Genomic DNA, 24,738 nt, shown 5'->3' on the forward strand with positions numbered 1-24,738 from the left:
TTTTTGACTTAACTTCATAGCATCTTCCTCCCCTTCTCCGTCCATTACCGACACTTAAACACCGAACATACTGAAAAACCCTTTCGATTTCCCCAGAGGAGCTGTTCCTGCGCACTGCTGTGCCGCCAGGCCACAAGCACGCCTGTAACACCCTGCAGGTGGGCACAGCCGAGGGACAGCAGTTGGGGTGCTGCGTGAGCACCAGGCCCTGTGCCGGGTCCCGTGCCACCTCTGCACACCACATTGCAGAGCTCCTGTGGGAGCACAGGAGTCTACATGAAAGTTCAAGACCTCACAGAGAGCACCAGCACTTCTCAGTTCACAGCACTGTGCGCTGCCTTCAGTGGAACTGCTTCTGCGCGTCACTCTTGCTGTTGTCATTCCACTTAAAGCTTACTCACATCCGTGGTAAAGCAGGCATGGTAATTAGAGGCAGAAAAACCTGTTACCAAGAGGTACGCTTCCCCTGTCCATGTAAAAATACAAATTCTAAGTGTTCCTCTACATACCCAAACATGATTGCCATTAAGTTTTTGGGATGTTGGCCTTGATTTTAGCTTTCCTGAGAGTGAACAAGGGACCCGAGGCAGTGCTTCAGCTGGGAGCAGAATCAGGCTTTGGACTAATTTTCATTTGTAAGGAAAATAGTTGGCAAATGTGAAATAGGTCAGTTGCTCTTCCTCACAGAGCTGACTAATAGTAAACATAGCTGTCATGGTTTCTTCAGTCCCTTGTCGTATTTACAGTTTTATCATCCAGTTTTGTTTTCTTGTTGAGGAAGGAGATATTCTCACGTAAATATATGAAGGGTTCACTGATTCTTCAGCATTGCTGTTGTATTGATGCAGTTACTGTAAGTGTGGAGGGCAATGGAAGGCAAAAGCGAGACTAGTCAATATGTACTAGCTCAGCAAGAGTGTACTCTGATAAAATTAATGCAGTTCAGATGGTGGTTGTGTTTTTGCATAAAGGAGCTGATTAGAATTCTGAAATCCTAAATTCTTTGTAAACATAAAATAGCAGGTCAGTGAAGAGTTGTTAAATGGAAGTGGATCATTGGTAAAAAGCAGCAGCATTTGACTTCAGGACAATAGTTCTTATAGGGGAATTGATGATAGAATGATAAAAAGATGAGAACCTCAGTGGGTAAAAGGAATAGTTGGGAAAACTTCTGGAAGGTATGACTAGTGGGCGCAGTTTGGGCTGGTTTGCTATAGAATCCTATATGATATCCTATACAACGCAATAAAAGTGCACTCATGTCCATGTGAAAGAATTGCCACTTTTGTTTCCTCTTTGCTCCTGTTGTGGAAGAGAAGATGACTGGCAAAAGTGTGTTACTCCTTGTCTGCATACCTGTGCACTAATCCATGTATTTGTAAATGCCTGACCGCAGATCAGTTTCCATCCAGGCGGGTAGCGATGCCTCAGGCCCCCACTGGAATGGAATCATGCCAAGGATCAGCTGAATACCCAGCATTATCTCCAAGTTTTACTCGTTGTGTTCTAGCAGCACTGTACCCAAAATGCAGTGGTAAAACAGCAGATAGTTTCTGCTAAAAAGCTGTTAAGAGCTCGTCTCCTACTTTCCTTAGCTCACAGGGAGATACTGCCTGGTTGTTACCGTATGTCACGATTTCAGTAGATGTTGCGATTGAAAGGAGGCCTACAGTAATCAAGAATGCTGTTCCACTGCTTGTGTTCCTTGTTTTTCCCAGTGTTGAATAATGGAGAAGAGACCCAGATATGCTCCCCAAAACAGCTGGTTATTATTTTCCAATTGCTACTTTTTTCTTAAGAATAACACCAGCTTTGGTTTGGATCAGTGTCACTGTAAGCGGGTGGCCTTTGTTGGTCACTAGCTCTGTCCGTCTCAGAGATGTGTTCATTCAGGTTCTATTGTTCAGGTCCTCAGCAACTTGAGCAGAATTGATTGAGTTTATCTTTGTGAATCTCATCAGCTCACAGCCTGGTAGCTGCTTGGAAAAATAATATAAAGAGAACATGAAGGTAGAAGCACACCTTGAACTGCAAGAGAAGCCTGAGGAGTTTTATGGGTCCTCCTGAACAGCCAGCCCTGATAGCGGTCAGTTAAGGAACTAACTTTTCTTCCACATACAAAAATGAATTAGAAGCTGTAATAAAAAACTTATATTAACATCTGATACGTGCTGCGTGTAATTCCATTAAGTAGGCTGCTGAGAACTTGATTCCCTCCTCCCCCACCCTCCTCGAAAGTATTATTTCTAATCCATCCTAAACTCATTTTACTGCAGCATGATGTATGAGTTACAGTGCTTTAGGAGGTCAAAGAGTAATACCTCGTTCATCAGCTGCCATGGGGAGCTGCTCATCTTCTGAAAAAGGTGTAGAAGTTTCTCCAGATAAGGAAATAAAAGTATATTCAGCATTGTGTTCGGCAATTTAAAAAGCTTTAGTTTTAACTCTAGTTAATAAGAGTGGGGAAAATATGGAAAGTCAGTTTTTGTTCTCTGCCAGAGCTCAGGTTTATCTTCTATCAGTTTGTTCTACGTTGGTAGAAATGAGGTTCCAGAAGAGCTGCATTATCAAGGTGTGTCAGCAATGCTGGAAATTTTGCAGGCATCTTCTGCTTTTCATTAAGTGGCTCTCATCTTCCGCATAGTCTTGTTTTTTCCTCATACACAGTAATGTTCGGCTCACATCTTTTTCAGAAGATTTATTTAGTTGTGTTCTGACAGAACTCAGCCAAATTTTGCCACTTAAGATTAAGAAAATACCAATTGCATAACAGCAAACATTGAAGATATATTTAGAAAGGACTTAGAGCTTCAAAGAAAAAGTCTATTTGCAGTTCAAGGTTGGCAGTTAAATATTTGTTTTGAAGGTAGGATTAGACATGCAGCACTAAGATCTTAGCACAAGCGAAGCCTTTCCTTGTAAGTCTGCTAGATTATTTAAAAAACAAGTACGTCTTTGCTTTAGACAAAACACGTGTCTAGATTGGGAAGGCCCTGTAGATAGCAGTTGGACGTGTTTTGTTCCATTTCTACTGTATGTAGAACTTCCAATTAGTTTTCTGCTTTGTTTTCAGCAATTGAATACCTCCTGAAAGTTAAAGCTATGCATAAGGCACGTCATAAGGGGTAGGGAAGATGCGTGGGGTGTAGGATGAATTCCTAATTTTATGTGCTAAAATTATTATTGGAGGGTTTTATGGTTTATTCCTAGAATTATGTGGAATGCAATCTCCTAATGAAGGATTTCTGTCAAATGCTCTAAGTTTGGACAAATGCTGTGTAATTGGAAATTTAGCATAGGCAACATCTGTGTCTAAACACTGTGTTACCTAGCATGGTGTGCCATGGGAGGGCCCATCGCCTTCCCCTGCCGTACCCAAGGGCTAAAATAACTTACCGTATAGCATATACAAAGACTGTAGTTAGTCTGTCTGCATGACACCTAATGGATTGTGTCCAGTTCTGGGCTCCCCAGTTCAAAAAAAGACAGGGATCTCCTACAAGGAGTCCAACAGAGGGACACAAAGATGACTGAGGGCCTGGAGCATCTCCCTGTGAGGAGACATACCTAGTCACCTTGTCTGTGCACAGGGGTTGGTGTTCGGTGATTCTGTGATTCCTAGTGATTTATTTATTTTTACTCTGGGAATCATTTTTCACTCATGCTTTGTGCTACAAATGATTACCCAGAGTAAGCATCAGATTTTGTTTGTTTAAATAGCAGTATATTTCTATAAGAAATTCTGGTTTTAAAGCAGTAATGTAGGTTAAATGCCAAAGACATAGGTGCCAACACTATAGTATTAGAGTAACGCGTCACCAGGTTGTAGTGGACCAGACCAACCACTGGAGCTGCAAGTGATTACCTGCACATAATTTACATTTAGAGTCATTAATTATCATTTACACTTTAACTGTGCGAGTTCCAGTTTGTTTTATATTCCTGTTGATTCATGTAACACGAGCTAGATTAGGCAATAACCACATACAGGTCACTGTAGTAACTGTATTAAAATACTGAAGTATAATTGGGCTTTCTTTTTTTCCCCTAGAAAACTACTGGTAGAAGCTTGTAAGAAGTTGTACCATCCTAGAAGGGAGATAAATAACAACATTAACATGCCTGCTGTGGCATCTGTACCTAAGGAGCTGTATCTCTGTACTTCACTGAAAGATCTCAACAAGAAGACAGAAATAAAACCTGAAAAGACCAGTACAAAGAGGTATCTACATTTTAAGTGATTTGGAACTAACTATACAAAATACATCTCTCAGGAGCACATAGTGAATAGAATTTTGATACCGGTGTGAGTTAGATTGTTTCCTTGTGTATTCAACAAAATACTTTTTAAAAGTACCTCTTCCTGCATCACAACATGCGCTTTCAGTACAGAAGACTTTAAGTGAAGCGTGTGAACAAACTAGCAAAGAGAAACATCATTTGGAGGAGCGCGATTCTAATTCATGGTTAGCGAAGGCTTTGTATTGTGATGGTAAAAACCAAACAATATGTGGGCAGAGGCTGTGAACACTTAAAATGCTATCTTGCAATTAAAAGGTGTTTGGGGACAAGCCAACGATCACATGCTTTACACCTCTTCTTTGATTTCAGTTATGTGCAGAGCGCCCTTAAGATTTTCAAAGCTGCAGAAGAAAGCAGATTGGACCGGGATGAAGAAAGAGCTTACATCCTGTACATGAAATATGTGGCAGTTTATAATTTTATTAAAAAGAGACCTGATTTTAAGCAGCAACAGGTATAAAAGCCTTCTGACTAACCTTTCTGCATTAGTGAAAGTGCTGGAAGTACAGAAAATCACACTAATGCACATTCAAAGGACTACACTGATATTACATAAATTGCTTCACATACACTGACATTTCTCCTTCCTATCTTTGACAAGTTTCTTCTTAATTACTTTTACAGTTTGCTCTTACCAGTTACACCTAAGATGCATAAATAGATGTGTGAATACTTTTCATGGAAAGCTAATCCTCATCTTTTTCATTCCAACATCCCTTGGGACAGTACTAAGGAGTTTGGGGATTGTGGAGTGTTTCTTTTATTCATTTCAAGCCTCATTCACTGAAAATGCATGAGTGTGCATTTTTGCTTTTACTTCTGCAACTAGAGCCTGCTTTTACTGAGCAGAACTGCCTTGTTGGCATTAGTGCTATAGAATTTTAATTACAAACTCATGTTTGAGAGGAAAACATTTGACTCAAAACAGTACTTTTTGTTGGCATTATCATCCTGATAATACAGTATTTCTATAGAGCAGCTGTTCTTGGTACACACAGAAGTGGGCACCATTAAGCTGTGCTGTTAATATGTGGGCTGACACTTGTCATTCTAGGATTATTTCCATTCCATTCTCGGGCCTACAAATTTAAAAAAAGCTATTGAAGAAGCTGAAAGACTCTCAGAAAGCCTTAAACTCAGGTATGTGAATTCAGCAGACGATATTGTTTGATAAACCTGAAACCTGTGCATGCAGTTTTCCTTGTCCTCCTCCCCCTTTTCATTACAGTCACCTGGGACCAAGAACTGATGTTACTGGTATTTACATATGCTTAAAGCCCTCCTAGTATGGCTTGGTTTGTACCAACAGAACACATTTCTAGTGACTTTTTTTCCCCACAATTCTGCAGCTAGTTGCTACACCTTTCCTTTACCACTTGCATACATATCTACAGAAACACATGTTTGCCACTATGTGTGTTCTAAGCCTTTGTGCTGTAAGCCATGAAATTCTGACAGTATGTTGTAACATGGACTCAATCCTATGTGATAGTACAGTTCGTTGTGCTTCCAGCTGTATTTGCTGTTCACATCCTCGGCTGCTGGCTGTCTTTGCCCCTTCTCCACCTCTTAAACTCTCCCCATAAGCTACCGTTTCCCCACATCATTGTGGAAGCTTACCCACCCTGTGCCTTTTGAAGGGCTTAATCTAAAAGGTCAGTTGAAAAAGAACAATGAAATAAGAGTATGGCTACATGGACATAAAAAAGACTTTCCAAAGATGTCTGATATTATATTTGAAACAGACTTCAACTATTCCCTATTTTTCATTAGGCCTTGCAATTCACTGAAAGCACTGACTCTGATAAAAGTTATAAAAACCCACACAATAAATCTCTGCATTGTAATTTGTAGCTTTTTTATGAAATTGAATTTTGAAAGTTGACACAATGAATAACTTCCAATTACTGTAACTAAAACCTGTTTGTTTAAAGGGAGGATAGGTGAAACAGGAAACCACTCTGCAGCTACACAGAACTGTAGGAATTATTTGAATAATTTCTCTTCTAGGCCATAGGACAGCAAATAATTTAACTGTTAGTTGTGAACACAAAGGGAGCTGCTGACACACTGTATAGTCTTAGAATTACTTCTATGAAGGAGCTGCTGTGTACTTCAGGGACATCTCGGGGTACATGGGAAGCTGATTGGTAAATATACCATATTGACTGAACTCAGCAAAAGCTTGAAATATTCTTTACTTCCATTAACTTCCCAGACCAACAAGCTCTGCTCTTGATTTGGCAAAGTCACTGTAAATTCAAAGTCTGTTTAAGAAATAAAATTAGGCTTGCAGCCTGCTTCCTATTAGTGGCCAATTAGCAGAGCAGGGTTTGAGGCAGAATTTGATGTCATGATCTAGTTTGTTAACGCAGTGCTTAATATGAAATAAAGCTGCATAGTAGTTATCATTTGAATCCTTATTAGTCATCATCTAATTAGAATGAGCAGTTACTGATACAGTTCAGTTTTCAAGCCCTACTGTTTGGCTCAGTTATCAACACTGTTAGTTCCAAACACTTTTTGCTTTGTAGAGCACTGTTAACCTTCATCATTTCAATTGCACTAAATATAATATAATGCCCTTTAACAGCATTGTGACTGTAAGTTGATCTAAAAGCTGACTGTAAAAGCTGTAGTACAGAGGCCAGTGGTTTACAGTTCTGTGATTGGACTTGCTATTGCTGGTAGTAATTAACTACGGCCAGCTTATTATGTGATACTGGAGAGGGGGGAAAAAGAAAACACACAACATTTCTGTTTCCACAGATATGAGGAAGCTGAAGTACGGAAAAAACTTGAAGAGAGGGACAGACAGGAGCTGCAGAAAAAGCAAGAACCAAAAGACGACGGGAAGAGTTCAGCCAAAACCTCATCAGAAAGTACAGTAGACTGCAAAGGAAAAAGCCAAAGGGTAATTGAAGATATCTGCAAACTCTCTATTTCAGTTATAGTTTTAATCTACCATTTGATATTTATTAGCCATCTCCAGCTCAGAATTGTACTGAATTGTGGGTTGTTTTTGTTTAATTAATTTATGCTCCCTACTACCTTTCCAAAGAAAAAAAAAAGTCCTGCCAACCTCAAAGTCTTTAAGACAGACTTGTAAAGAAGCTTTCTTTTCCTAGCCTGCTTCCTGTGGCATAGTTTGGCCAGTTTCCCTCCATTTGTATGAGAGTCAGTGTCTGCTGGCCACCTTGGTTCTCAGTATTAGTTCTTGATTTAACTTACTGTTTTTTCCCTTCTTTACAACACAGATTAATGGTGAGACGAAGCATTCACTGGAAAGAAAGGATCAGGCTGAGAGTTTTAGTGGTAAGAAATAATAACATCTACACAGTCTCTGCACACCTATGTGCCTATTGCTTCTGCTGCTGCAGTTCTTTCACTGTCACACATTTGGATAAAATTCTGCTATCCTGTATTTCAGTAATAACAGCTTAGTGACAAAGCTCTGTATTTACATCCTCATTACTTTTTGTGAACTTAGAAAGTGGACCTGAAGTTTGTTTTGTTGTTTTTGTTTGTTTTTAATTTAATAATAAATTTATAAATAACAAAAATTGTCTTTTCAACTGATAAGAAAAAAAATCTATGCAAGGCTGAAGAGCGTCAGCTTTTTCAGTTAAGTAAGAAATTCCCCCTGCCCACCCCAGTCCTGTAATAAATGTGAGTGTTCCTTCTCAGCGAAGAACTCTAGAGAACATCTGCAGTATGTAGCTCATGAGTGCTTGCCTATATAGCTTATGTTAAAAGAGTCCATGACAAATTAAACTCATTTATCACCAAGCATCCAGTATTGTCAAATTCAGCAGGTTAGCTGTTGATCACTGCAGTAGCGGGAGCAAAAGAATCAATCTGCTCTGCAGTCTCAGCTTTGTGGGAAGAACGTATATTAAAGTATTGTGTGCTTTTCTGTTCTATGTCATCGGTTTGCAGCCTTGATTACTCCAGAATCAATGTTGCTTTTTTGTAGTTTTTAGTGTCTAACAGCTTTTGTATTTCAAGGAGCAGTCACAGCTGAGAAACTGTTTGCGATGATGACAGACAAAAGCATCGAATTGATTATAATGGATGCTCGGAGCTTGAAGGACTACCAGGAGTCCTGTATTCCAAGATCTGTCAGTGTCCCAGAAGAAGCTATCAGTGCTGGGTATGGAATAATGTTAAATGATAATGAAGCATCTAATTTCTCTGAACTGGTGTTTCTTGCTTTCTCTTAAAAACAAAAAAACTTAACTCTGCATTAGAAAGATCAAAGGCTTTTACAGCTCCTACACTTAAGTTTCAGGGTCCCTGATACATACAAATTGTTGAAACATATCCAGACTGTTCTTGCATGTACCAACTTAAATCCAGAGAGCAAGTAACTTATCCAAACACAAATGTATATGGTTCTATGTATTGTTGGATGAAGTGTTGCTTGTACATCTGCCATTTCAATGCATAGTAATCTGTGTTTCAGAGTTACTGCTAGTTGGATTGAAGCTAGACTCCCAGAGGATTCTAAAGATCCATGGAAGAAGAGAGGACACTTTGATTATGTTGTACTGCTGGACTGGTTTAGTTCTGCAGAAGACTTAGAGCTAGGAACAACTCTTCGGAGTCTGAAAGATGCACTTTTCAAGGTTGGCAAGTTTCATATTTTGTATTACTTCATCTCAATAAATAAGGCGGTCTTAAATCACCTATAATTACCAAGTACATGGATGACAATGACATTCTAGGTAAACATCTTGGTTCAGTTTTCAAAGGCTGCTTATTTTGATAGCAGAAGTATAGACTGAGGCTTTACTTCCCCCTGCTTCTGCTGTAGTAGTAGAAAGGATTCATTAAACAGACAAAGAGCAGAATGATTCAACTCCCCAACAGTTAGTTGGTAAACTTTAAGTACAAATACTGTTCGGGCCTGAACAACATTGTTAAGTTCTCCCTGCTTACTGCTTTACAGAAGAGATCCCAAGCCTCTGTGCCTTGCCTTGTTCTCATTCTAGTATTAAGGACCTCAGGAGGAGGCCATGCTGGAGCCTGAGCTTGAAGGGCTTTTCAGAAAGTGAACGTGATGTTTACCAGTGCCCCTAATCACAGAGCAAGCTGGTTAGATAAAATGCTGAAGTAAATGTTATAAATATATTTTTTCTGCACAGAGGATTGTCACTTGAATAAGCCGTTAAGTGAGTCTGTGTTGGAAGTACGTGGGCCCTGTTATAGGTAGAGAGAGAAACTTCAGTGCTGGGAGTTCTCCAGACTCTGTTCCCCAAAGTGGTTTTGCAGCCAGCTTAATTCTTATCTAAAGATCTCCAAAGTAACTTCTTAATTTAATGACTAGAAATTTCAGTAACATGGTTAAGACTGAGAAACTTCCACACTCTGTTTAAATCATTTAATTTCAAGCTTTTTTTTTTTTTCTCCTTACAGTGGGAAAGCAAAACAGTACTGCAGAATGAACCTTTGGTTCTAGAAGGGGGCTATGAAAACTGGCTCCTTTGCTTTCCCCAGTACACAACAAATGCTAAAGTAACTCCACCCCAGCACGGCAGGAATGAAGCAGTAACTGTGTCTTGTAAGTATGAAGATGTCTGTAACACCATTCAGTTGTGTTTGAGATGGCCTTGTCTTGGGCTACATCTCTTAATCTAAATTTGAGGGTCTGGTGAAACTTGAGCTCTTACAACAACAAAGTAATCCTATCTCATATCTTTTCTATCCCAGTGGATTTTACGTATCCATCTCTGGAAGAGCCAGCTCCTGCTCCACCTGTTGCCCCTATAAAGCCTCCAGCAGAGGTGGTTGAAAATGAAGAATCAGGAGCTAATTTGGAAGAGAGACTAAAATCACTGAACAGACCAAGTGTAGAAGGTGCTGCTGTTCCAAAACCCGACAGCTCTTTTGTAGTTAATCCAGCATCAATTACAAGAAGCATCCCTGAGGTAAGCTGTGCTTCTTTCTTTTACATTTAGTACAAGGTTAATCTATCATGTGCAGAAGCCTAAATCCGCAGAGAGATTTTCTTGGTATTTGTTTAAGCCTTGTAAACAAGAACGTGGGTGTAGAGGCTATTAGAAGGCTGTGAAGCCATAGTAAATAACCCACAGAACTTTATCGAGCTGAATATACTTGATGCAATTGCAGAGTTTTTGCTGAGAATTTCTGTACAAGCACAGCAGAAAGTAAAGGTAAGCAGTTACTCATTAATTCAGGAAGTCCATAAGCAAGCTTTTCTAATCAGAACATACAGATGATGAAACAGGAAGGGCAGTTAAACATGTCTTACCTTGGCTACTCCAAAGCTCTCCTTTCCATGCCCAGTATTGTCCTTCAAACAGCAAAACATGTGGGTGGTTTGTTACTCCTTGTGTAGTGCTGAAAACGCAGGGACTTGTTTCGTCCTTTCAGAGGCATGAAACTCTAAAGACGCTTTTGCAGAATCCTTGCTCTAAAATAATTAGTTTTCTTTGGAAGATAAGGCTACAAACACCAAACTCTTTGCCTTCTTAGATAATTCCTTTAACATAGATTTCAGATAACAAAAACCTTGTGAATTTTCTTCCTTGAACTGGAGCAGTCTTTGCTTTTTTAAAACTCCTGGCACTAAGACAGCCTGCTCTCCTAGGGCTGAGCAGAAGTCAGTCTTAAATACCTCTTCCCATCAGGCACACCTGCCCTAATTAGGTGACAGAGCATGTGATTGAGAGAGCCATGCCCAGATTGGGCTGCCCGATTGCCCTAAAATGTTAAAAAGCTCAAGAACAAAGAAAGACCTGTGTTGCAGTAACATGTTTAATGCTGTGTTTATGGTTCTTTAGGGTTTGTTGACTCTTACCTCACATCTGGAAGTTAAGTGAATACCTGATTTTACTAACAAGCATCTGAATTACCAGATTACTGAAATTGAAGGGTGATTTTCTATCTGGTAGAAATCAACTTTATATTGTCTTTATTCTTTTATACATTTGACTTAGAAGTCCAGCCAAGAGAGCACCAGTAGCTGTAGTGAATTGTTCTCCTGTGCTCTCTGTTATAGGTTGATCGTTCTAAAAAGCCTTCAATAAAAATACCCGATGACAATAAACCAAAACCTGAAAGTACGCTCAGTGACAGCCAACCTGTTGAGAATGGCCGCATGGTTCCGGACCGGTCCACAAAGCCATCATTTGATGCTAAGAGTGTTCTGACAGAAGAAGAAAAAAGCCGTGTCCATGCGGAAACTGCGGCCCTGATGGAGAAAAACAGAAGAGAAAAAGAACTGCGGGAGAGGCAGAAGGAAGAACAAAAAGAGAGACTGAGGCGAGAAAAGGAAGAACAAGAGCAAAAGGCGAAGGAAGAACAGAGAGAAAAAGAACACAAAGAAAAGCTACAGCAATCCAAGGAGGAGAGGGAACAGAAGGAGAGAGACGAGCAGATAAAAAGAGAACAGGAGGAAAAGGAAAAAGAAAAAGCACGCAAAGAAGCGATAGAAGCAAAAAAGCAAAATAAAAATGAGCCGGAAAGCATGGATGCAAAAAAGGTTGAGGCTGACAAAATATCTACAGAAAAAAGAGAAAAGGGAACTCGAACACCAGATACGCAGAGACGGGCAGTGGGTGACGCATCTCCAAGCAAGGTCAGTGAAAAGCAGAGCGTGGGATGTTTGGGGTGATTTCAGGGCCTTCGGAAGTGAGACGATAGCAGCTATGTGAATTTTAAATGTATACAGTGTTGGAATCTTACTTAGGTCTGCTGTTTTTATATAACCATGTAGGAGAAAGTTGGAACCAAAAATCAAATAGTTGCACAGGAGAACTTAAACTGGCTCAGTTCTTCCTTGTACTTGCGCAGCGTGGAGCCCCCATAAGCTCATAACAATTACATCGTGAAGGTAGAGTGGATGCCATGGCAGCATTGTCTCTCACACCGCTCCAGTACCGTGCACTATTGTACTGTAGTTACCAATTCTTAGGACAGAATCACATTACCATAACAAACTGTAGTGCCCCCAGCTGCATGAACAGTGATGTAACAGGATTCTGTTGGCTAGCATTGGAAGTGAAGTAAGCACCCATCTATTACTTTGCTGAGAATAGCCCAGTTCCAGCTCTCTGGGGGTTACGTTTTCTTCTTCTCTCCAACTCATGAAATATTTGCAGTCTCAACCCCAAAGCTTTTAATGGGGAAAACGGTGCACGCGGAGCCACTACACTTAATTTCTGAGCTCTTGTAAGTAGTGAGTCTTACATAACACAACGTGCAGTGACAAAGGCTATTCTAAAAAGTCACTGTATAGGCCAGCAATACAGTGATGTGCAGATAGCTGCTGTAAGGACTTCATTTAACAGCAATGAGAAAATTGAATTTTGCTTCTTCCCTATTTTACTTGATCAGCTTTCTTTACTGACAGCATAGGTGAAAATTGAAAGCCTTCTCTCAAAATCTTTTACAGCAAACTGAGGTTAAAGGACAACCAGACAGTGGAGCTCAAAAGCCAGGAGCCCTTAGAGAGGATTCTGAACAAGATACTGAAAGACTAAAAGTAAATACACTGTGTTTCATGTAGCCAAAAACAATCAAGCGCAGATGCTTTGTGATTATTATTTCATGTTAAATTCTACCTCACTTTAATTTTCAAAGTCATTATCGTAAGAAACGACCATGCTGTGCTCGTAGCTGTTTGGCTTTCTTTTATTTTGCCATATTCATCTGCAAAAAGATTGTGAGACTTTCACTAGAAATTCCGCGTGCTTCTGATGGCATTAATGATTGTTTCACACTCATTTCTCATCTCACGTGCACTCTGTCGCATACTAGTTGGGAAGAAAAGATGTTTGCTGTGTGTTTAACAAAAGCATATTTCTAACAGAGTGGCTTAACTAGGGGAGGAGTGGAGTAGTCAGGCTACTGCAGAGCTGAATTATCTTCTTCCTGGAGGTGTCAGCATACGGCTTTTGTCTACCTTGCGTGGTACCAAATAGTGATACCATGTTGCCATTTTCATGTCCTACCATGAGTTACGTTTTCAGCTATCATGAAGGATTCCTCATTGAGCCGCTCTGCATCCAGTCGTGCAGCGATGTAGAGAAGTCACAGGCAGCCTGCTGCTCTGTGCAGGTATCTGTACGTGCCTTACATTTCTGTTGTATTTATTAGTCCCAGCGGGAGCCATTGATCAGAGCGCGAAGTGAAGAAATGGGGAGGATAATACCAGGACTGCCTGAAGGTTGGGCAAAGGTAACTTTCTATTCTGATGTCATAATCAAGCTCCTTGTGCAATTTCCCAGCGCCTTTCAGCTGCCACATTTTTAAGTCTCATCTTTATTGTTGTCTCTTTGATTTCCACATTTTTCTGACTTTTTTTCTAATTTCCTGTAATGAAATCAGGGAAGCTCATCTGCTGATCATAGCACTGAGGAGCTGCTGTTTAAATGCACATTGGTGAAAGTGGCACCTTCCGCTAAATTTAATCCACACTAAGCATTGAGGACAGAACCTACTGTTAAGGCTTCAGCGTTTAAGAAACTCATGCGTTGTTCCTGCAGTGCTTCATAAATGGGTAGGGTTTGTAATAGATCTTGACCTTGTTTTAAACCTCCTTTCTTCCCCCCCAAAGTTTCTGGATCCAATCACTGGAACCTTCCGTTACTATCACTCACCAACGAATACCGTTCAGATGTATCCACCAGAAATGGCTCCTTCATCCACCCCTCCAGCCACCCCGCCAACCCACAAACCCAAACCGCAGGTGGCTGCCGAGCGGGAACGAGAACACTCGAAATTGAAGCGCTCGTACTCATCCCCAGATATAACCCAAGCCATTCAGGAGGAGGAGAAGAAAAGGATTCCTGTAACTCCTGCGGTCAATCGTGAAAATAAGTATGTCTGATAACTTACATCCCAACTTAGGCAATTATAGCACATTGTTGGATGACAATTGCTCTTTAGGTATTTGTGTTAATGTGTGAAATACCAGTCTCCTGGCATTTTCAGTCTGTGAAATACAGCGTTTTTAATGTTAAAATGGGAAGAATTAGCTGTTAATTATATAATTAATTAAAATAAATAAATAAATACTGGTTTAGTCCATACCTCAGCCTGGTTGTAGGCCAGTGTATCTGGATTTGTCACTGTTTCATTAACTGGTCTTCAGTAAACTGAGTGATGTCATTGGGGTGGCTTGTTGTGCTCAGATGTTTCTCCGCCTGTGAGGGAAGGTGGTTGTGGTGGGTTGTGTGCGTGGTTTTGTCAACTCTCAGACTGCTAAAAAATAAATAAATCCTTCTTTTCAGACCAGTCTATTACCCTAAAACAGAAATTTCAAGACTCTCTGCATCACAGATTAGGAACCTTAATCCCGTGTTTGGGGGATCGGGACCAGCTCTTACAGGACTTCGTAATCTAGGGAACACTTGCTACATGAACTCCATATTACAGTGTCTGTGCAACGCACCTCACCTGGCTGAGTACTTTAACAGAAACTTGTATCAAGATGATATTAACAGGTAACAGTCTCATCTACTCATCCTTTTATTTGCAATTGAAGGATAAAAAGTGTTTTGCCAATTAACAATTGTAAAGTCAGATCAGTAGGGCGGCAGATTTTTTCCAGGGATTTCTCAGAATTCAGTGGTGGGTCAGAAGAGACTTTCCTGGGCAGCCTGAACCTAATTGTGCTGAGTGCATTCATTCATAAGCATTGGTTGTGTTTAGTTGATTGTAATGCACTTCCACAGCAGTTGGCATAGCAAGCTGGGAATAGCGATGCCTTCTATCAGATCAATGTTGAATATTTAAATTATAGCATAAAAGTAGGCAGAAATTTCAATCCAGACTAACAGCTTTTTTTGTTTTTATCGGATCTGTTTCATTGCATAGGTCCAATTTCTTGGGGCATAAAGGTGAAGTGGCTGAAGAGTTTGGAGTAATAATGAAAGCCTTGTGGACAGGACAGTATAAATATATCAGTCCAAAAGACTTCAAAATTACCATTGGGAAGATTAATGACCAGTTTGCAGGATACAGCCAGCAAGACTCCCAGGAGCTGCTTCTCTTTCTAATGGACGGCTTGCACGAAGACCTCAATAAAGTAAGCCAAATACATTACAAGTTGTACATCTGCTAAATGAGCGTGAGAAATAAACGGTAAAATGCCTTACGAAGCACTAGCACACAGCTTAAATCCTCCTGTACAAATGGAGTTGCCTTTTGGGTATGGTTGAAACAGCCAGCACAAATGCATGTTAAGCTCCCCACGGAGCTTTAATGGCACAGAAATGGGTCTTTGGAGACAAAGTCCCATTTCTGTGACGTCCCTCTGGGCTGGCAAGTCTTACATTACAACATGGCTTGCTGTTATGGGTGTGTAGCAGGTGACTTTGGGAAGAAAACGGGATCAATCTCAAAGCAGAAGTTTAAAATCTGCATTAGTTTGCAGCAGATAGATATTGCTGCTTCTGCTATTGCAATGTCGTATAGAAGAAAATGCAAGTATTTGGGATTATAGAATTCAGTTCTGTAACGCATAAGATATTGATGGGAACAGTGGAAGAGAGCTCAGGCAAGAAGGCTGTTCTGACATGTTTGAATATCATTTAAATGTCCTTCCTTTTTTTTAAAGTACGTTAATATACGGCTAAGGTATTCCAACATCTGTTATGCAGGCTGACAACAGGAAAAGATACAAGGAAGAAAACAACGATCATCTCGATGACCTGCGAGCAGCAGAACTAGCCTGGCAGAAGCACAAACAGCTCAACGAATCCATTATTGTGGCACTCTTCCAAGGCCAGTTCAAATCGACAGTGCAGTGTCTCACGTGTCACAAGAAGTCCCGGACCTTTGAGGCTTTCATGTATTTGTCTTTACCACTTGCATCCACCAGTAAATGCACACTGCAGGTAAGGTGACACTAGAGACAGACATTACAGACATTTCCCTTTGGCTTTGTTATGACGCTGCCCAGAGGGGTTGTGGTTGTCCCTTGTTGGACAGGGATGTGGTCCGGGACAACCAGTAGGAGGTGGCCCAGTTGGCCTCCAGATGTCCCTGTCAGCTTCAGCCATTCTGTGATTCTGTGCTCAGCTTCTTGTCAAAGGAGTTTTCAGTGTTCCTGCTTAATTTACACCAGCCTGAAATGCGAACAGATCTGAGTCTGTTGCTGTTTAATTCTTCTAAATTAACAAAAATAGATCATATCTTAAGGATTTTAAAACACAGGCGGGATGGAAATGCTGAAACCACGGTGTCAGAGAAGACATCTAATAACTGCTCTTGTCGGTCACAGGATAAATGTTTTGTGTGTTTCCTCTTTAAATGCTGTGGGCATACAATGAAGATCTGGCAGACAATTAATACAGGCAGTAAAACTTTCACAGGTGGATTTAACTCTGTTTTCTTCACCATTGTGAAACATGACTTGCAGATAACAAGCAAGGTGCTGCAGGTTAACAAGCAAATAGGAAATGAGCATTTTGACTCCATCATCTTTAACACCCGTCCTTCACAATCTGTACCTGTGTGTTCTCTTGTTTTAAGGAATGCCTTAGATTGTTCTCCAAAGAGGAAAAGCTCACCGATAACAACAGATTTTACTGTAGCCATTGCAAAACTCGAAGGGATTCCTTGAAAAAAATAGAGATCTGGAAATTGCCACCCGTGCTTCTCGTGCACCTGAAACGGTAAGTGAAATAACAAGCAGCAGAGGTGGATTAGGATGAAGTGTCCAGGGTTTGATGAAGATCGGTTGCTCTGGTGCAGTCAAACACTGTTTTTAATTAGAGAAAGTTCCAGTCGTATTTCCAGTCGCACTGATACAAGAACTGTATTTACAATGGATGTCTCATTTACTGGGCTGTGGTTCACAAAGCACTTGTACAGGCAGCTGCTTCTCATTTGTGCTCAGAAGCACAGGTGTGAGCATGAACTGCTTGTGAAACAGTTTAATCTTCAGTTGATATCACACCTGGGTTCAAAACAGGGAAAACTTGCACGTGGCTTAACATTCTTAAATAGCTTCTCAATGACTTGTAACGATGCTTTTTAATTCTCTAGATTTTCCTATGATGGAAGATGGAAGCAAAAGCTTCAGACCTCTGTAGATTTCCCATTGGAAACTCTTGACCTTTCACAGTACGTTATTGGTCCAAAGAATAACCTGAAGAGATACAATCTGTTTTCAGTATCAGTAAGTAATTCACATTTCAAGTTACGTGATTTTTGTGCTAAGGCTGTTCTTGCAACCACAGAGACCAAAAGAAGTTACGTTCTAAAATGAACCATCAGCATCTAGTTCAGAATCTCATATTCTGCTCCATTTGACTTGACCAGGTAAGAAATGGAAGCTTTCAAAGCCATCCATTTTTTCTTTTTCCACATACAGAATCATTACGGTGGGTTGGACGGAGGGCACTACACCGCCTACTGCAAAAACGCCTCCAGACAGCGCTGGTTTAAGTTTGATGACCATGAAGTATCTGAGATCTCAGCATCGTCTGTGAAATCCTCAGCTGCGTATATTCTCTTCTACACCTCCTACGAACAACGAGCAGTGGATGTGGCCACATAAAGTAAAGTAGTATGGGTTAAGAAAACTGGTTTTCTTTTTATAAGAACAAAGTAGTTATGGGAGGGCAAATAAACATGCAGAACTATGGCAGATGCAGACATTAAAGTTATGGGGATGGTTGCAGCAGCTTCTCTGCAAGCAAGGTCTTTCTGGTCAGTACTGCTTAAATCAGAGTGATTAATAACGCTTGTGGTAATACTGCCAGCTGTGAAAGCATTTAAACGCATCCTTTGCATTACCATTCATTAAAAGAAAAACAACTATATTTTGAGTCTGCTCCAAAATTAAATTCTAGTTTAGTCATCTGGAATCTATTAACACGTAGTTGGAAATGTCTACAATTCCCAAGGCATATCTTGATTTTTATCTTCATCCTTTCACTGTTATGGCCTTTCACATTTCTAACCTTAAGCTTGATTCTACTGTGAATACTCCAGAACGATGTAAACAGTTAGGAATGTAAGTGTACATATTGATTGCATACTTGCACATCAGAACTATGTATATAATAAAACGTCGTCCTTTTTGTGAGAAACTCTAAAACTCAGAGGATTGCTTTAATTTGCCAGCTCTTAAGTAACTGCAACACTACTTATTTAAAAGGAACAAAAAGCAGAGCTGTATTTTTTGTTATAGCTTTTGTCAATATTTGTGCACTCCAGAGTTACTCTAAACAAACAAGACTTTCCTTTTTAATTTTTTAATAGAAATTTTCATGTATACACGCATTAAAAACCTTAAGAAATTATTTAAAAATATATCCTGTTAAACGTATGTTTGGGTTTGTTTTCATTCTCTGCTGGTTTTGTAATGGTCAGGATTCTACCTAAGGACAGTCCGAGTCATTCAGGCAGTTGAAAGGCTCTTCAGACCAACAGATGCTCCTTTGTGTAGAACTGGTTCGTTTAGAAACTGTTGGAGTTGAATGTTGTGCATCGTCCTGGTCTGGGTTTGGGTTGGTTTTCCTTCTCTGATTAGATTGGCATTTGAAAATCTTAAATCCTACAATCTGAACTTCTGTCTGCCCACGTAACCGACAGAAACTGGAACCTTCAGGTGAGCACATCGGCATGTCAGCAGTTCTGCTCTTTTGAGGGGCTGTGAAGTTGTGGTGAAAAACCACAATTGGGTTTTGCACACATGGAGTGGATGTGCGTTCCTTAGCACGCTTGGCAGCTTCCAGACTTCTCTCAAGGAGTTATTTCCTGGGAGACCACAGCAGGTAATATGAATGCTCCGATTTAATGATGGAGCAGAAGGTAGCTGATACTGTGGGAGCTGTAATGGCAGACCTCTGTACTCACGGTTGGCTTTTCATGGCTGTGGGCGCAGAAAAGGCCCGACAGGTGTATAAGAGGCGATCGGTTCTGTCAGGCTGCACTGAGGAGTTCTGGATCTTGGCAATCTGCAGATGGAAGCTGTGTGATTGTTGGTGACAGCGCCTGCAGAACGCCAGAGTGGTTCTGTAACCAGCAGCACAGTCTGTTAAAACTCCTTACAGGCAAAGCTGAGATTTGGCAATTGTTTCTTGTTTGCACTTGGAAGAGGCGGGAGAAGATTCTCCTCTGGGGCTGCAGAGAGAAATATTAATTCTAAGAAATGCCTTTAAACAGAGCAAAGAAACACTTTCGTAGGTTACTTATCATGCTCATCTATTTTGCAGCATTAAATGTGAAACCCAGCTGTTAGCCCCTGGTACAGGTCACTATGAGCAGAGAGTGACAGAAGAAGAGCCCACTCGGTCCTTATTTATGGGCAGGATCCACACAGGGACGTGGCAAGAGAGAAGGGTGTAGATATGCTGACTAACCTCCCTCTGGTTACATACTGCGACTCCTGTATCTCTGTCTGGAGATTGAACTCACATGGATTCTGCTGATGTGCATTTCTCTCAGTGGATGCACGATAGGCTTAATTCAGCTTGACAGTGGTCAGTAATGTAATTCCAGAATCAACTGTATAGAGGGAGCTGTGTGTGTGTAACCACGCTACTGGTAGATGATTAGTCAAGCAAAGAGGGACCATTTCACGTGCTCTTTATTAGGGTGTGTACCACCTCCTGCTGAAAAGCTGTTCAGGTAGCGATGGTTTTGTTCAGGAAACACTTTGGTTTACTGGATATATTTGTAGTCTGAGTTGGGGGGGGTGGGGAGGTGCTGGTTGTTCTGCTGGGGCTTCTGTATGTTTGTGTGCTTTTCAAACCGCTGGATGTTTAAGTGCCTGGATCAGAAGCAGCTTTAAGTCCCGCCAAACCCAGGCTTTATCTGTTACTCTGGGCAGGGTGTTACACATAGAAGTAGGAAAGGCAAAGCTCAGCATTAGAGCACACAAGCTGCACTCTGAGTTCTTGCAGAAAAATGGGTAACCATACAGAGGAGATCCGTATTGCTGAGCGGACAGCAGACGTAGTGAAGTTTCCTTTTGTAGTTGCCTTGCCATTCAAACCTGAAATAAAATCTTGAACTATTTTAAGTAACATTCAACCTTTTTCTATTGTGTTTTCTTCAACTGGCTTCTTTGGGGGAGGAGGAGAACGCCTGATGGCTGCCCCGGGTTTTGAAATGGCTCTGTGTTAATGTTGGTTACCACCATCAGCTGACAGACACACTGTGCCTGCAAACAATGTCCAGCAAGAAAAGCAAAGATCTTGCTGCCTGAGCCCTCCACCTATTAGAAAAGGGCGCAGGTATTAAAAGCAACAGCAGTCAAACCTCTGTGTCATTGACACCAGCCCTTAAATGTTTCAGACCGTATTGTCAGCTCTCCTTTCTTGCCAGACTCCATCCCTCTTTTCCTCTAACTTTCAGTACACACCATATTTCCCAACTTTCATAATGTGGCCAAAAGCTACAGCTGAGACCAGAAGGTTGGTTTAGCATGGCAGGGAAAGCAAATGCTGAACAGGAAATCAAATGCTAGTTTATATAACAGTTCTGTGAAGCCCAACTACTGCAGAGCAATTGTTTCGTTTCTTTCCATAGGTGAGCAGCTGACAATATCCTTCACATCTCATAAATCCCAGGAAACAGCCCTAGTTCACCCCGTGTAGTTATTTCTCACTTAAAGAGGTACAACCTACCTCTGGCACCTCAGCTGTGGTAGCCTTGACTGCAGCACCTTGCTTTGTTCCACAGCAGGAGCCGTGGAGCTGGTTGTTCCAAGTCAGTGGGTCTTGCTGAGAGAAGCAAGGGAGACAGTCCTGTCCAAGGAAAAACAGGTTTAATCAACCTGAAAGGTTTACCATCATTAAGAGCTCTCTTCTGAGCAGTTGGGTTTACTCATCAAACTGACAGCAACGCTGACATTATGAATATATTTGAAACGAAACAGCCAGCAATGGCTTCCTCCCCACCTCCAGCCTCAGAAGTATTGCGGTAAGTGAAAGAAGCCCTCACAGCTGGTATTGAACAACCTTAGTGACCATCATCCCATGACACCTCAAGAGATCTGCTCCCATCTTACCAGCATCTCTATTCCACAAACCACTTCAGCACCAGAACCCATTTAAAAGAATATTCATTCAGGCCCAGGGAACCAAAGTAACTAAAATCCTGCCTCTTTTTAATAACATGTATTAACATCAGCCATGAAAAGAAACCAGGAGGTTGGGAATACATTAGAAGTCATCCAAGAATCATAGAATGGTTTGGGTTGGAAGAGACCTTTAAGGTCACATAGTTCCAACCCCCTGCTGAAGGCAGGAACACCTCCCTCTAGACCCACCCAGCCTGGCCTTGGATGCTTCCAGGGAGGGGGCATCCATGACCTTGCTGGGCAACCTGTTCCAGTGTGTTGCCACCCCCACAGTAAAGAATGTATTCCTGGTATCTTCCTAATATCCAGGCTAACATGGAAAAGCACTGTCCAGAGGTGGGTTTTTTTGGCATTAGCAGTAGCTATGGTTGTAGCATAACTACACACACAGGTATGCGCTTACACTTCTACTCGGTTAAGTAATGATGAGATAGATCTCGAATTTAGTAATGAAAAAGCAATCAGCCCTAACTGCCTGCACAGCTTACCTGCCCTGCCTGTGTCAGCAGCGGCCTCCACGTCAGGAACTTCTTGATTTTCTTGGCAAGCTCCTGTTGTCATACCAACATTCTCATCCTCTGCTCTAAAAAGGCAAATACAGAAAAACAAGTCACAACCCCCCAAAGCTCAGCATGTAAACACACATGGTTTGTGGTAGGGAATCTAAGATATCTAACTAGGAGAAGAACGTAGCTTACTGATTTCCATTTATGGGAGACATTGTTTAAACAGCGTAACATGAAAATGCACGTCAAGGTTGCTCAGATTTCAAGACACTCGATGTTCTCAGCCATCCCACGTGTCCCTGCAGCCTACCTTTGGAAAATGCAACATGAATGTGACGACATTTTCCTGAGGGTCAGGATGCCTCTAAAACACTTCTTTGCCACCTCATCTTTCCAATGCCTTCCTTACATTTACCATTGTTTCCTGTTAGCACGAAAGAGAAGACTGTATGTAAAAGTTGCCATTGTTTTCTCCTCGGTTTACACAGAGGTATCTCACGCAGTTTTAGCTGTAACCAAGCTAGCACCTCATGGCAGCAGGATGTACAAAACCATGTACAGTTCACCATCGTTAACCACTCCAAGTCATCCATCCATTCCCCAGCCTTATTCACCCCTTTGGTCTCCTCCAGCAATCCTTCTCAATTTTAAGAGCTATCCCCACTAATGCACAGTGTGCTGCTTCTACTTGGCTAACAGTCTGGCAACAAAAGGTGTAATTACTGCGTCAGACAGCTGCCTACCACCTCACATCAGTGGAAGGGAATGCAAGCAGCCACCCGGCGAGGAGCTCCAAATTTTAAACAAACACTATAAACAACTTCAAGACTTTCTGTCTCATTTACTCATTAATCCCATCACATGTTTGTGCAATACACTTCTCCCCTAGTTTCTGCTGTCAGCCAAAGCTCAGATGCCTCAAAGACAACCAACTGCTGTGTCCCAGCACAGCAGATACATTTCCACATACAGAGCCGTCAGATTCACCCAAATAACCTTTCAGACCAAGACAGCAGAAGTCTGTAAACAAGAATAGATTTATTTTAGATTCTTTGAAGATTTAATGATATACAAAATGTATACAGTATCATATCCTTATAACATTTTACCTTTCCCCGTCAAACATAAAACACCATTTAAACAGCTATTGTGTTCGTGCCTTAAGTCTGTATCTATAAGATACACTACAGAATAAAAAAATTTATAGAGCTATATACTGCCCTTTAATTAAAAATTACAAATTAGTACCTATGTAACAAAAAAATCGCAGCATGAAACTTCAGTTGGACAACAGATTTTCTTCTTGCTGAATGCTCAACAATATTTGGGACATTTAAATTATATTTTATTTGCATGAAGGTGCATTGCAATCTCCCGTACTTTACATAATGCTAATCCAACCCTAGTCTCTCTTAAATAAGTACCACAAATAACATAACATTAAAGATGTCTTCTACACAATTTTAAATACATTTAAAAGTTATGTGTACATTCGGCTCTGATACACTGGTTTGACGAGATCTTTGGAAGGCGTAACTTCTGAAGCAGTCACTATGTACAACAAAAAGCACTTCCAACTTGTGTTCTCACAAGGCAACTTATTCGGACCAGTACGTACTATTTCTTCTATTAAAGATGATTATACCAGTCTATCATGGCTTTGTTTGTTACTATTCAATGGTGACGTGAAAAAACTGAAATGTATAAAACAAGGAATCTCATTATGCACAATTAGGGCTCTACTCCACAAAAAATAAACAGTTTTACAGCTACGAAGCTGAATCTTGATCCAGAAGACTCTCTCTATTGGAACAGATCAAGTTCCTACCTTCAACCTCAGCCTACTGGCGTCACATACACACCCTCATTTGGCTCTGCCCTCTCCAAAAGGCCAGATTGCAAGTCATCTGGTGAGAAAACAACAGTGGAACACTTCCAAACACGCTCCAAGAATGCTCTGGCATCACAGAGGTAGGTGCTTTCTCCAATCTTTTCCCAAATGACAGTAAGATAGCTGCCAAACACACAAACGCTTTACCTTAAAACATCAGCTACCAGAATCCTTTTGGTTGAAGGCATATTGCACACCACAGGACTACGGGGAGAAAATCCTCCACTAAACCAATACAAAATAAAAAATAAACCTTCTGCTAAAAAGCCCCTTTTAAAAACATACCATAAATACTCATCATAATTCAACCTCTAAAACAACCGGCTGCCAATCTGTTCTCTGAAGATGGTTATCACAAGTAGTTATGTCCTTAGAATACGGACCAGCCAAAATTTCACTTATAACACAGTAATCCTTGTTTTGATGCATCTTTCTTTTAATTATGGTGAACGAGAGATAAGTGACAGCTTTGTGACATTCCGTGATGTTTGGATGAAGCCACCGATTTGATCACATCATTAGAGCATCAAACGAAGAGAATTAGCTGAATCTGATTCTTTGGTGCAGCTTCCAGGCTGAATTGTTAGTTCAGGGGAATCATCCTGAGGAAATATAACCTTGTCGGGTGTGTAATCATTCCTCTTCAGATCTGTACAAACAAAACGAAGTCATATTGGTTACTATCTCTTTGTAGAGCAGAATCAATGAAGCATAAAAGTCTTTCAAATAACTGAATAAACGTATGTATTTGTAAGTAAGAATTCCTCAATCCGCATTCAGTGCTAAAAATGGATGCTTTTTAACATACATGCAATGGGAAGCCTAAAGCTTTGCTTTAAAAAGTGATGGGACCTATTTAATACTTGCTATGTATCTATAAGTCGACTTTTAAGGGAAAATGGATTCTTCTATTATCTGTTTCAAGTTTACCAGGAGCAATAGCTCAAATAATGTCCAGGAGAGGGCCACAA

The 24,738-nt window shown here is 40.8% G+C and overlaps 2 protein-coding genes across 5 annotated transcripts in view; one reads left to right on the plus strand and one right to left on the minus strand.

The window, feature by feature from the left end:
- USP8 (ubiquitin specific peptidase 8) overlaps positions 1-20,318 on the plus strand; it is a 23,905-nt gene extending 3,587 nt beyond the window's left edge. For 2 of the 4 annotated variants that reach the window (XM_072345863.1, XM_072345860.1), the window contains exons 2-20: positions 4,052-4,222; positions 4,612-4,756; positions 5,357-5,442; positions 7,072-7,216; positions 7,560-7,617; positions 8,311-8,455; positions 8,768-8,930; positions 9,721-9,865; positions 10,015-10,232; positions 11,327-11,905; positions 12,722-12,811; positions 13,426-13,506; positions 13,886-14,148; positions 14,562-14,774; positions 15,148-15,358; positions 15,933-16,169; positions 16,807-16,949; positions 17,323-17,455; positions 17,651-20,318. In XM_072345863.1, coding sequence (XP_072201964.1) covers positions 4,119-4,222; positions 4,612-4,756; positions 5,357-5,442; positions 7,072-7,216; positions 7,560-7,617; positions 8,311-8,455; positions 8,768-8,930; positions 9,721-9,865; positions 10,015-10,232; positions 11,327-11,905; positions 12,722-12,811; positions 13,426-13,506; positions 13,886-14,148; positions 14,562-14,774; positions 15,148-15,358; positions 15,933-16,169; positions 16,807-16,949; positions 17,323-17,455; positions 17,651-17,836 — 3,345 coding nt within the window. In that variant the 5' untranslated portion in view covers positions 4,052-4,118 and the 3' untranslated portion in view covers positions 17,837-20,318. The remainder of the gene's footprint in view (positions 1-4,051; positions 4,223-4,611; positions 4,757-5,356; positions 5,443-7,071; positions 7,217-7,559; positions 7,618-8,310; positions 8,456-8,767; positions 8,931-9,720; positions 9,866-10,014; positions 10,233-11,326; positions 11,906-12,721; positions 12,812-13,425; positions 13,507-13,885; positions 14,149-14,561; positions 14,775-15,147; positions 15,359-15,932; positions 16,170-16,806; positions 16,950-17,322; positions 17,456-17,650) is intronic. The other 2 variants (XM_072345861.1, XM_072345862.1) reach the window with 2 other exon arrangements.
- A 2,576-nt stretch (positions 20,319-22,894) lies between these two features.
- The window catches only part of TRPM7 (transient receptor potential cation channel subfamily M member 7), a 53,498-nt gene continuing 51,654 nt past the window's right edge, over positions 22,895-24,738 (minus strand). The window contains exon 40 of the mRNA XM_072345313.1: positions 22,895-24,416. Within this exon, the coding sequence (XP_072201414.1) occupies positions 24,286-24,416 (131 nt within the window). The 3' untranslated portion in view covers positions 22,895-24,285. The remainder of the gene's footprint in view (positions 24,417-24,738) is intronic.

The sequence above is a fragment of the Excalfactoria chinensis genome, chromosome 10 (assembly GCF_039878825.1).
Source record: "Excalfactoria chinensis isolate bCotChi1 chromosome 10, bCotChi1.hap2, whole genome shotgun sequence".
In the NCBI taxonomy this organism is placed as follows: domain Eukaryota; kingdom Metazoa; phylum Chordata; class Aves; order Galliformes; family Phasianidae; genus Excalfactoria; species Excalfactoria chinensis.